The sequence below is a fragment of the Arvicanthis niloticus genome, chromosome 10 (assembly GCF_011762505.2).
Source record: "Arvicanthis niloticus isolate mArvNil1 chromosome 10, mArvNil1.pat.X, whole genome shotgun sequence".
NCBI lineage: Eukaryota > Metazoa > Chordata > Mammalia > Rodentia > Muridae > Arvicanthis > Arvicanthis niloticus.
In genome coordinates, this window is record NC_047667.1 from 66,440,388 (window position 1) to 66,453,309 (window position 12,922).

At 48.8% G+C, this 12,922-nt stretch overlaps 1 protein-coding gene across 1 annotated transcript; it reads right to left on the bottom strand.

Annotated features, from left to right (window-relative positions):
• Positions 1 to 4,559: 4,559 nt before the first annotated feature.
• On the bottom strand, positions 4,560 to 5,585 carry G0s2 (G0/G1 switch 2). The gene is made up of 2 exons (XM_034513347.2): positions 5,412 to 5,585; positions 4,560 to 5,219 (listed from the first exon to the last, which is right to left on the bottom strand). The coding sequence occupies exon 2, from the start codon at positions 5,189 to 5,191 to the stop codon at positions 4,880 to 4,882; it is 312 nt and encodes a 103-aa protein (XP_034369238.1). The 5' UTR covers positions 5,192 to 5,219; positions 5,412 to 5,585; the 3' UTR covers positions 4,560 to 4,879.
• Positions 5,586 to 12,922: the final 7,337 nt, after the last annotated feature.

The following is a 12,922-nucleotide window of genomic DNA, read 5'->3' on the forward strand; positions in this document are numbered from 1 at the left end:
TAGTCAAGCAACATACTTCTAGCCGGTGTGGGGACACACACACACACACACACACACACACACACACACACACACCTTCAGTCTTCACACTTGATAAAAGCTGAGGCAGAGGAACCTCACATTCAAGGTCAACATGGCAAGATAACAGATTTTCTGCCTGTGTTCTGTTGCTGTGAGAAAACAGCCTGACCAAGGCGGTTTATAGGAGGAAGGGAGTGTTTAGACTCAGGGTTCCAGAGAGATGAGAGTCCATGATGGCCACAAACAGCAGGCCTGGGGGGACAGGAACAGAGCTGAGGGCAAGCATCTTCAAACACAAGCACGAAGCAGAGAGAGGAAACAGGCGAGGCTTTATACTCTTGAAGCCCACCTCCAGGGACAGACTTCCTCCATCAAGGCTGTACTCTCTAAAACTCCCCAAACAGCATCTCTAACTGAGGACCCCTAACAGAGACCTGAGATTGTGGGGGGTGTTTCTTATTTAAACTACCACAAGATGACTTTGAGTCTCTGTCTCAAACAAGCAGTGCGCCTCTGAAGCAGAAGACCAAATGGGCTACCTATACCAAGACTTGTGTTGAATTAGCTAACGATAACACGCTTCCTACCCAGTGTCAAATGCTTTTATGTAGAGCTCTGTCTGGTTGCGCGGTGAGGGTACTTTCTAAACAAAATGCCTAAGGACTTTACATGAGGGTCTAGGTACAATCATCAGAAAGTGCACCCTTAAGCTGACTAGCCAAGCGCAGGTTATTCACTGAGATTTAATAGCCCAGTTACAGGTATGAAGACAAACAGAATTCAAGCACAAGGAACCCAGAGACTATACCAGGTAGTGCAAGGGTCCTCTGAAACATTCTCAAATGGGCCGACACTCCAGAATTATCAAAGAACGTTGTAACTTTAATATTTTCAAATCCTATATCTTTAATGATGGTTCTAAAAAGCTTTAGTCTTCCTTGTAACCCATCACCCACCAGATGTAGTGGAAAAGAAAGGATATCGGGGAAGTGGACCTGTTTAGAAAGGTTCTTTTCAGTCTCTGTTGTCTGGAAATCGGCAGTTCAGTTCACAGGTTAGCAGACAGGGGAAGCTCAATCCACTCTCAAACATGTCACGGATACATCAGCAGTCCAGTTAGGTAGAGTTGGGTTAGCAACAGTGGTGACATGAACTAGCAGAGACAGCCAGGCCTCAGTCTTGGCTTGAGTCAGCAAGAGGGACTAACAGGGATGCCAAGAGAGGCTGTGCCTCTCTCAGGGAAGTGATGACCAGTGAAGAACCAAGACCCACAAGCTTTGCACAGATAGCTATACCAGCAAGCCAAGCTCTCTCCCCATCCCTCCACAGAGCCCTAGTTATACCCTCTAAACATCATATGTCCTTCACACGCCTTACCTCAGCACGAACACTCAATCTTCACGAGTCTGCAGAAGTGGCAGCAAACTGCAGCACACCACCAGAAGTTTTTGTTGCGTTTCTCTCTGTGGTATCCTGACAAATGCAGCTCAACTACGCAATGCAAGGCGGACCAATACATGCATATAGTTAACAAAGAATCCCTCATCACGTGTTCTTTCACATGCTTGCTTTAGCAGAACAACCTCTTTCCTGTGTCTGCTTCAGTGAAATGTTCCTTCACGAGTCTGCCTTAGCCTTTCACACCAGCGTCCACTTTAAGGAGACGTTCCTTCATGTGTTTGCCCCAGCAAAACACCGTTCAACTGACTTGCCAAAGAACCCTTAAGTTTCCACTTCAGAACATGACCATTGTTTAATGCTTGAAATAAAGTTTGAAAGGTGAGCTGCTTCATGGTTACAGTGAGGACGAGCTTTGTCGGGCAGACTGCTGAGTTTACCTTTTCTGGCACAAGAGGGTCTGCTGGGGTGTTGGTTATTTGTTTTGCTGCTATAACAAAACACTTGATAGAAGCAAGAGAGGGAAGAGCTTACTCTGGCTCACAGTTGGAGAGTAAAAATTATTTGGAGCAGGGAAGTCACTGGGGCAGGAGCAGAAGGCAGCTGATTCAGTCTCCTCACAGACAAATTCAGGGCTGTGTCTTCCACTCCTGTGGTTATAAAACTGATCTGTTGGACTCTTGTTCTATGGTGACTCTTCTCGGTTCAGTTTCAGTTGGTTCCAGTCTGGTGAATCACCATCACCATCACCATCACCATCACCACCACCACCACCACCACCACCACCACCACCATCACCACCACCACCACCACCACCACCACCACCACCACCACCACCATCACCATCACCACCACCACCATCACCACCACCACCACCATCACCATCACCACCATCATCATCACCACCACCACCACCACCACCACCACCACCACCACCACCATCACCATCACCACCACCATCATCACCATCACCATCACCACCACCACCACCACCACCACCACCACCACCATCACCATCACCATCACCACCACCACCATCACCATCACCACCACCACCACCACCACCACCACCACCACCACCACCATCACCACCATTATTTATTGTTATTATTGACTTTGCTATGTCAGCCCTGTGTCACCAACAGAACCAACAAGCATTCCTTCTGTCACCTCCCCTGGGTTGGTACTAACACTGACAAATAGGATAAGACCAAGAATAGTTTTTGTCTCTCTGTGGAGTGAGGCAGTTGTTCTGCTTGACCATGACCAAATGTCTCACGAGACCATGGCAAAATTTGATTCTGATGTGACAAGGCAAGCCCTTTCCCTGTCTGTCTCTGTAAGCATCCTTATGGGACAAATATGTCTTCCCTCCTATGTACACTCCAGGCACTAAATAGATAATCTATGAAAAAGACATAACTTCCTTGACTGATGATTTGTATGAAAATTGAAGAAGACATGGTCCTTGTCCTCAGGAAGATCAGACTATGAGGGCACAATCTGCCCACAAAGCAATGGAAGGGAAAGTTTGTTACCATGGGCTAGCCTGAGACTTAGACTTCACAACTGTAAGATTCTGAGAGAAAGATTCAGGCAGCTTAGGCTAACCAGCAGGGCTGTGAAGTGGAGTCCGTAAGAGATGTTACACTGTAACCACTGTAACCTAGAATGAGTAAGTTACCTGTATGCTTGGGCACTTGTGTTTTTATACATAGGCAAACTCTCTGAATATAGACATAGCCATCGCACCCCCAAACCAGAGCATACAGTTTGATACATAGTTTAGTGATGGGCAGAAAACTCGAAATCCTTGAAGCATTGAGAGTTATCTTAGAGATGTAGAGAATAGGGGTATAAGGAGAGTAATGTAAACACAAGCACAAAGGATAGAAAAGTGTCAGAGTCCATGCTCGCAGCTCCCAAAGGCAGGCAGGAGATAGACAGAAGCAGGTCACAGAGACACTAGCATCTCATGCAGGAAGAGCAAGGTGAGAGGTACGGAAGTCCCGGAGATGATGCCAGAGATGAGCTGGACAAGGTGTTGAGTGGGCAGAGGGGCAGGCAGCCTGTGGAAGAGGCATCTGCAAGACTGACTAACCAGCTGGACTGGCCGAGTTCCTGGGAGCTTTGGGGCAGTTAAAGCTGGACTCTGCCTTAACACAGGGTCAAGTGTCTGGATTTGGAAACAGGAAGAACACTGGCGTCACTGACATGCTTTTCCTTTGAAGCCTCAAACATGTTCTTCTCATTCACTTTCCCTCCCCCCCCTTGCCCTGGGGGATGGAGTTTAGGGAAAGCTGACAGTTGATCAGAGCCAGAAGCGCTGTGGAGAGCTTGGGTCTGCAGAGCTAAACCGAATGGAGGGCTCTGTGTATTAAAATAGGCTGGGAGGTTGGGGAGTCAAGTTAACATGCTAATACCTGGTTAGAGTAGGTGACATTAAAGACCCTGGGGAGTGGCATCTAGGTGACATTAAAGACCCTGGGGAGTGGCATCAAGTTATCTTCTTGGACCTGCCAGGGCAGGGAGGCTTTACCTTGGGGAGTCCCACAGTGTTACTAAATTAGCTGTTGACACAGGATCAGCTGACTCCTGGGAGAGGACTCAGGTCTGTGATAATGGTCTTTTCTCCTTCTAAGCTTCTTACTGTGGTCAGTTGTACCCTTAGGAGAAAGAGCTTCTGCTCCCACCAGATGGCTGTTCCCCCCCCCCCATGCTTCTTTCTTTTCTTCCCTTCCTCCCCACTCTTCCTGCTGTCTTTCTTTCATTCTCTGTTCTTTCAACCTCCCCCCCTCTCTCCTACAGTCTCCCTTCCCCTCCCCGTCTCCTCTCCTCCTCACACTAATAGTTAAGCAGAGCAATCAGCCACAGGAATCTCCAGCACAACGGGGTAAAAAGACAAATTATCTTTTTTTTTTTTTGCCCTAGAGATCCATTGGTGCCCCCCTCCCTTGGTCAGAAATTGATTTATCTTGTGATCCAAAAATGCTAACACCTGTGTAGCATGTTGAGAGTTTCACTCTTGTGTGAGTAAACCTGTGCCCAGCAGCATTCAAACCCCGGATGTGAAGCAGGCAGGGCTAGGCACAGTTCTGGGTGAGAGGGTCACCACGTCTCCCAGGAATTAAATAATGAGATAGAGTATAAAATATTTTTATTTCAAAATGCAAAACAATAGTCATTGTAATAATAATAATAATAACAACAATAAAAATAATAGTATAAAAAGCATGTCTCCTTCCCTAATGCAAAGTGATAGCTCCTTGATCTCTCCCACAGCCTTAGGCAAATCACAGTGCGTGCTGCACAGCAGCAAGTCAGTCCCAGACCCCTTGGGTGATTTGTGCAGGGTCAGTTCTGGATTCGGTGGCACCTTGAAACAGCATGTGTCTCTGCTTTCGCCCACCTGGGTCATAATCTCTCTGTGTCTCGCTCCCTTCTCTGCCAGACACCAGCCTTAAGAGGCGTGCTGCCGGAGGGAGAGGGCCCGGCTGCACATGGTCGCCTCCTGTGCCTTGCCTCCTGCCAGCAGGGCCTGCTTGTGGAGGGACTGTTGCTCACAAGCATCCCGCAGCTCTGCCACTGCAGCCTCCTGGTCGCGCAGACGGCTGGCGGCTGTGAAAGGGCTGCACACCGTCTCGACTAGACCGAGCACCACACCGAAAAGCGCCAGCACACTGCCCAGCACGTACAGCTTCACGAGCTTCCCTCGGGGCTTCTGCGCCATCATCTCCTTAGCCAGAGGGATCAGCTCCTGCACACTTTCCATCTGAGCTCTGGGCTGTGGGTGGCTGGGCCTGCAGAGATAGCAGAGAGGAAGGGGGTTGAGCCTTGGGCGGAGGACAGCAGCAGAGCAGGGAACCCTAAGCCCAGAGACCGGGTGGCTGCACACTAGGGGGACTCGAGCCCAGGGGAGAAGGCAGCTGGGGAGGGGATCTTCGATCTCTCGCCCACCCTCGGTTCCTCGGTTCTCGGGCCTGGAGGCTCACCTAGGGTGCAGTAAGAAGAGAGGCAGCACTTGCTGGCGGAGGTCAGGCGTCCGTGCGTCAGACTGGCCTTGGCGTCCTTCTTCCCTCAGCAGCCGCTCTCTGGGAGGGACGCAGCTGCAGCGCTCAGTGAACAGAGCCCTTATATCTTTTGCCCGGGATCCGCCTCCTGGCTCACTGGTCTGAGCCCTGACTGCAGAAAAAGAAGCGGGCGGGGGGGGGGGGGGGGGGAGGGGGGGGAGTGAGGGGGAGGAAGAACAGGAGGGGCATGGCTGGGGACCGGGGAGGTGACCACGAGTAGTGCACGCCCCTGCTGTGTGCGCCCTGAGACCCTAGACTGCTGGTGCTGCAAAAGCTGAAAGCCCAAGGCACCACTGCAGTGTGTAACCAAGGAGGAGGAGGTCACCGGGCGATGGACACACTTTCTAATCCCTGGCCCAAGTTCCCCTGTAGACCAGGAAGAACCAAAGAAAGACCTAATGAGGGAATCTGGGTTCGTTTTCATTCAGTAAGCTCACCTTGTCACCAGTCAGGGAGGGTGTGGGTTCGAGGGAAGGCAACAGAAGGACCCTGCAGATAGCAGGCAAACCAAACAGAAAACCTGCATCTCCAGGGAGCAGAATGTTCTTTCAGAGTGCTGCTTTCTTAGCTGGTAGGTTTTACTAAGACACAGGAACAAGGGGGACATTGCTAGTCACCTAATAGAAAGCTTTTTATCGAGAGTTCCTTCTAATGCAGAGGGGTGTGTGTGTGTGTGTGTGTGTGTGTGTGTGTGTGAGAGAGAGAGAGAGAGAGAGAGAGAGAGAGAGAGAGAGAGAGAGAGACGCTGTAAGGTGCTTTCATAGTTACTTCTGTGTTACAGGGAATAGCCATTAAACCCAAAGCACAGGTCTGTAATTCCAGCGAGAGGCAGGAGGATGGTGAGTTTGAACATAATCTGAATAATTTACTGAGACTCTGTGTCAGAAATCAAAATAAGGAGGGTTATAGATGTGGTTCAGTGGTGGAGTGCTTGCCTAGGATATGTTCGGCGGTGTGGCACACACACACACACACACACACACACACACACACACACACACACAAATTGTACTCTCTTCTATGTTCACTTGAGAAGTAAAGTTGGGGGTAAGCCTTAAAGGCCTGTGGTGAAAATTTGTTTATAATGAAAGTATCCCATCCTCTTGTAATGATTCCATGCCACCCTGCCCAGGTTTGGGAGACTGTGCTGTAGACCCCTAGAGTGGGGATCCAGGACGGAGGGCACTCTTGGGAAGCTTAAATAGGATTAAAGGATTCCCTGGGTCGGGAGTGGGCAATACTTTAGCTGTGGCTATTGGTGTACCTGAGTTAGCAAAGTAGGGGAAAAGGAGAGGCAGGTAGGCCAGAGGGCTTGACGAAGGGGGTGGGGAGACGAGGAAGGGGAACCAACTGGCCAGAGAATTGCAAAGGTCACTGATGCAATCTTGCAACAGCCTGCTCAGCCTTCTCTGTTAGAGCCCAGAGCCAGAAGGGAAAGCGTGACAATCTTAGGGGTCCAAAGTCACCACCAGACTCAGAAGGTGCTGGCTGCCCACCCCTTGGTCTGCTATTAGTCCTACAGGTAAGAACTTGTCAGCGGTGGGATTGGCCAAAGCCATAACAGTTTCAAATTTAAAGTTCACACTTCAGCTGATACATAAGCGATCAAGGTAACCAGAGGCCAAACGGGGATTATTCTTGGAGCATCCTGACTGGGTTTTATTCTTTTAACCTTGTCAATCCGGAAAGTTCTGTAGGGAAGGTCCAAGCCAAGGCTCACTTCAGTCTTGGCATTGTTCTTAAATCTTCCTGAGAGTTTTGGAGAACTCCTAGTAGCTGGCAGCAGTAACCATGGACCTTTCCCAACAACCATGAGGGTTCCAGACGCAGTGGCTTCTGGGAAACAGGATGATATGTGTCTTGATAGGAGGGCACCCACTTGGTTTCCCCTCGGAAGGTGAGTCAGTCCAGTTTCTGACCCAAAAACTCCACAGATGACTGGGTAGCAAGTATTTCCTGTGTTTCTATAACAAACCTCCGTCATAATTCACCTGAGGTTCCTCTTTCCCAGGGCGGCATGAGATGAACATCTTTCTTCCCCTCTGAAAGAACCTGACCTTGACCCCTGAGCTCCCTAGCTTGCTGTCAGTGGCTAGGCAGCAAATGATAAGGGTTGAGGTCACTGGTGGGTTTGGTGGTACCTGTTGTGGTAGTATCAGGGGGCCGAAGCTGGAGATCAACACAACTTTGCTGGAGAAAGACCCCTTAGCTTCTGAATGGGAGGGGAGGAGGGTGGGATGGGGTGGGGTGGGGTGGAAGAGCTTGGGAATGAAACATATACCTTGACTGGCCTAGACTACTTTTATAAGTAGAGGTCTGTGCTGCATTTGAGCCCGACACAGGTTACAGTTATGAAGATCAAACCAAGTCATAAGGTGACCAGCCCTCTATTTGGCTGAGGGTTGATGAGGACTTCCCATGTTAAAGCTGAGACAGAACTGAGCAGAACAGACATCTAACCCTCTTTCTGAATTTAGTATGTAGTACCTCAGGGTGGGTAGATTATAAAGTTAAGAGGTTTATATAGCTCATGGTTCTGGAGGCCCAAGGTCAAGGGCCTCATCTGGACTTTTTTTTTTGTGGTAGATTATGGACAAAATAAAAGGTGTCATATAGGGGCTGGAGATCTGGCTCAGTGGTTAAGAGCACTGACCGCTCTTCCAGAGGTCCCGAGTTCAGTTCCCAGCGTCTACATGGTGGCTCACAACCATCCGTAAAGGGATCCGATTCCCTCTTCTGAAGACAGCTACAGTATACTCATATATATAAAATAAATAATCCTTTATAAAAAAAAGTCACAGAAAATGATGTCATATAACAGGACTTGGGAGTGTGAGCGCATAGGTTCGTTTCAGTGTTACTCCTCCGTTTATAAATCATATAACCCTAATCACTTCTTTAAACACTACATCTTTTTTTTTTATTTAAACACTACATCTTTTAAAAACTTTTTTATTAATCACTTTATTTGTTTACATTTCAAATGATATCCCCCTTCCTGGTTACCCCTCCACAACTCCCTATCTCATCCACCCTCTCCCCCTCCTCCTCCCCTTTGCCTCTATGAGGGTGCTCCTCCACCCACTCACCCACTCCCACCTCACCACTCTCTAGTATCCCCAACATCTAGAGTCCTGGATGTTACTCAGACCTTACAGACTGTTCAGTTCTCATCCTTCTTATGGATGCTAGAAGAGGGAGTTTACATTTTATCTGGCGTGTTTTTCGTGCCCCTTTCTCAACACTTAGAAACATCAGTAGCATGTAATGAGGGAAAACCCATAAAGAACAACTTGTCATCCAAGGGCAAGCCAGGAAGCAAGGGCTGAGCCTCAAAGGTGAGGCAAGGACCACAGTCTCCCAGGCCCTGGGTAGGCAGCCTGTTGTGCTATGATTGTTAACAGTTGTCTCTGTCACTATTTCCCACCTGCTTGGTACCAGCACAGAATCCCTATCTGCCCCGAGATTCCAGAAGCCTGGAGGAAGGGGATTGTCAGTGTACATAGGACTGAGCTACTTTTGTCTTCACCCAATTAAAACAATCCTCTGTAGTCCTTCCCTCTCAGCCACTCCATCCCTGTGTATGCATGTGTGTGTTGGGGGTATGGTTACATGTGTGTGTGTGTGGGGGGGGGCAAAGGTCAACCATGGGTGTCATTCCTCATGATGCTGGTCTCTGATTAAGCCTAGAACTCACCAATTCTATCAGACAGGCTAGCCAGGGAGCTTCAGAGAGCCACCTGTCTCTGCCTCCCCAGTGCTGGGATCATGAGTGTGTATTACCAGGCCGGGCAGGTACTGCTTCTTCATCCTCTTCTTCCTCCTCTTCTTCTTCCTCCCTCCCCTCCACCCTCTTCCTCCTCCTCTTCTTTCTTCTCTCCCTCCTCCTCCTGTCCCTCCTCCTCCTCTTCATCTTCTTCTTCCTCCTCCTCTTCATCTTCTTCTTCTTCCTTCTCCTCCTCTTCCTCCTCTTCCTCCTCTTCCTCCTCCTCCTCCTTTTCCTCCTCCTCCTCCTTCTTGTCTAGGGTCACTTTCGAGTCCCCATGCTTGCAAGTCTAGCATTTACCAACTAAGCTAGCTCTCCAGTCCCCCTCGAGTCACCATGATTTCATATTGGTCAGTTTTAGAGAAAGGGCTTCCTGGCACTCAAGCCTCATGTTCTGCTGTCCTGGGATTGCACCCAGGTTCCTATGAGGGCTGAATACGTGTCTTGCTACTGACTCACAACCCCTGGATGGGCAATTTTAAATGTATACCTCTGATCTTCATCTCCTCTGCTTTTGTAGGCTAGAGTTGTGGAGTACTCCTGCACTCACTACTTAGCATGCTTGATCTGATCAACACATGTCACCTTCACGCACTTTTCTAAACCCAGCCCCTTCTTGGAATTCATATTCCCAGCAGATCCACCTCCTTCAGTTGTTTCCTTGGCTTTGTAAACTGTGTCAGTTCCTCGGGGAAGCCTTTCCTCAGGTGCATCATCTCACGGGGCATACTCGGTGCCTTTGTCAGTTGGATTGATAGAATTGTCATCTTAGTCTTTCACTCCCACCGGAAGCTGAAATTTCATTTTGCTCTTCAGTAAGTCCCCAGTGCTAGCACAACCCTGGGCACACAGTAGGTCCTTACTAGGTAAGCATAGGTTTATTAATGAATAGTCTCTTCAGTGGACTAAAAAGCTCAGCAGGGAGGGCCTTACATTCATTAAGTTCACACATAGTCAGATATTTATTTGGTCAATACTCACAAAAGCATTTGGGTTTGGGTGATAACATTTGCCTTCTAATCCACCTCACACGTGACCGACCGCCAAATAAATAATCTTCCCAAACACTGGTTTTTAAATAAAATTGTTAGTTGCCAGATAAAAGCATGGTGTGATAGTGAATCCTGGACTCTGCATGCTGACTTTTCATGCACCTGATGTTCTTGGTGTTTGGGACCCCTTTGGTGTGGTCTTTCTGCCGGTCTAACCTCATCTCTTGTTCTTCTCCCACAAGGCCCCTATGCTTCCCAGAGAAGGTTTTGCTCAGGCCAAGATACAGGCCGTTCTCTGTGCCGCTGCAGTCAGTGCCTGCCACCTCTTCCTGTCATTTTGCTCAGAGTGCTTTCTTCTTGAAAAGCTGGGGTCCTTCTATTTCTGCCTTCCTTCTTGAGCTCCCAGAAGCCAGCACGTCCCTTGCCAGCACACCGTGCTCTGTCTTTTCTGTGAATCTCAGTTGCCTGCATGGTTTTACTGTATAGCTTGGCACTAGAACACACACTGACTTATACAGTGCTCTCTTTGTTTTATTTTCTGTGGGTTTGCCTCCTCTCTGTATATAGGACCAAACTTTTGTATTTTTTGTTTTATGGTGCTAACCTATAACAGGGGCACAATCAATATTAATTACATTGACCTAAAAGCCAGTGTTGGAATAGATTGCAAAATGACCTGCTAGACCCTCTTGGGAGGTTATTTTAGGCTCAGTGGCTCGTCCTTGGCTTAGAGCCTTAGGATTGGAGTTGCCCAAGAGCTGGCAATTTTCCTTAACTCCTTCAACTCTGGCCTCCTCACCTTTCACTTCCACCACCAGCCAACTGTCTGGCATCCAATTCACTGGCCTGCTCTGGGGCACCCCTCCAGCCTGCCCCTGGGACTGTTCACTGAGGATATTAAGGCATTGAACTTCAGTTCCTCATGGTTTGAGTCAAACAGAGACATTAGCTGCTAGAGCAGGCAGGCTGATCTAAGACCCCAACACTGCTCAAGATCATCTGCCCTCCACTGCCAGGATACACTTTTGAATGACAATAGGAGGAGTTAGATCCCCATAAGAGTATGGGATCTGGGGCTGAGCAGACTTGGGTCCATTCAAGCCCTGCCGCTGACTGGAGACTGACCTTGAACTAAACTTCGCTAGCTTCCATTTTCTTGTCTGTGAAGAGAATGTCTGTTAAGTAGGGTGTGGTGAGGGCTGAAAGAGATGGAGGGCTTGCTACAAGGGTTCTGAAATGACCTACACTCGAGTACTATTTAGGAGTCTTTGCTTCCTGATGCAGGCTTTCAGGTCCCACAATCCCATATCCCAAACCCAATACACCTTCTCTTCTTGGGTGACATTTAGGTAGTTTCCAGAAACATTTGCTGAAGCCACTGACATATCCAACACTGCCTTATGCATAGTTACAGAAAGCAGGAAGCAGACTGCTCTTACCTTCCGGAAGCTCACAGTCCAGTAGAAGACAAGGACGTGCACACAAGCACAAATGCACTGTGCACACAAGCACATATGAACTGGACAGCATGATGCAGCAATTTGTGTCAGAGAGACACAGATGGAGAGGAGATCCCTTCAGTGGTAGTCAGAGAAGGCATAAGAACGAATGATCCATGAGCAGGTTAGGTCATCAACGGCTGAACAGGGACATGTCAGGTGATTCTGGAGGGAGGGGGTAGTACTTGAGGCTGGGGGATACCTTGAAAGGACTGCAGATGAAGAAGGGAATGATGGGGAAGTCTTGTGTAGCCAATGACCAGTCAAGGGCAGTTACACAAGAGTAGCTACAGTGCAGAGACAGGGTTTTGGAAATTCCAGGATATGAGGTGGAAATTATGGGCAAGTCATGTGCAGAGTCACCTATGTGTGTCATGTGTTATGCACAGGCAATGTGGGGTGTTCTTTGTGTGTCATGTGTTATGCACAGGCAATGTGGGGTGCTCTTTTATCCTGGAAACACAGTCTCCTTGGCTTCTGTGCTGTGCAGTCTCCTATCTTGTCTCCAGGTTCCTTTCCATTGGTTAGATCGCTGCCAGCCTTTCTCAGGACTCAGCCTGGAGCCTCTCTTAACAATTGACTTGTTTTTATTTTATGTGTCTGGTTATTCTGTCTGTCTTTGAGCCTGTGCTCCATGTGCCTACAGTGCCCACAGGAGCCAGAAGAAGGTGTCAGCCTCCGAGAACTGGAGTTACAGGTGGTTGTCAGCTGTCAAGTAGGTGTTGGGAACCCAACCTGGATTCTTTTCAAGAGCAGTAAGTGCTCTTAACTACTGAGCTGTCTCTCAAAATCTGACTGATATATGGCAAAACTGTTTTTAGGAACAAGATGTCACCCAGATGGACCAGATTTGTCAGGTGGGTCTCTCAGTGGCATCGTGCCTTCCTGAAGAGAATCAAAGGCTGTAAAGGATCCCGAGTGCCGGGCTCTTCTCCTCTAGCTCTGCATGGAAGGGGACCCTGTGACACCAGCTTCAGCTAGCAAGGAAATGAGTGTCTCTCTCTCTCTAGCCACAAGAGCACGACAGAAGACCCTTTGTTTCAGAGGAGACTGAGTACTGCACCTGGGTGTCAACTCTGTGAGACCTGGGCTGCTGTGGTTAGACTTCTGTCCCACAGGCGTGAGAGCCAACATGTCAGAGTCTGAAACTGCTGAGTCTGTGGTCATTTGCTGGGG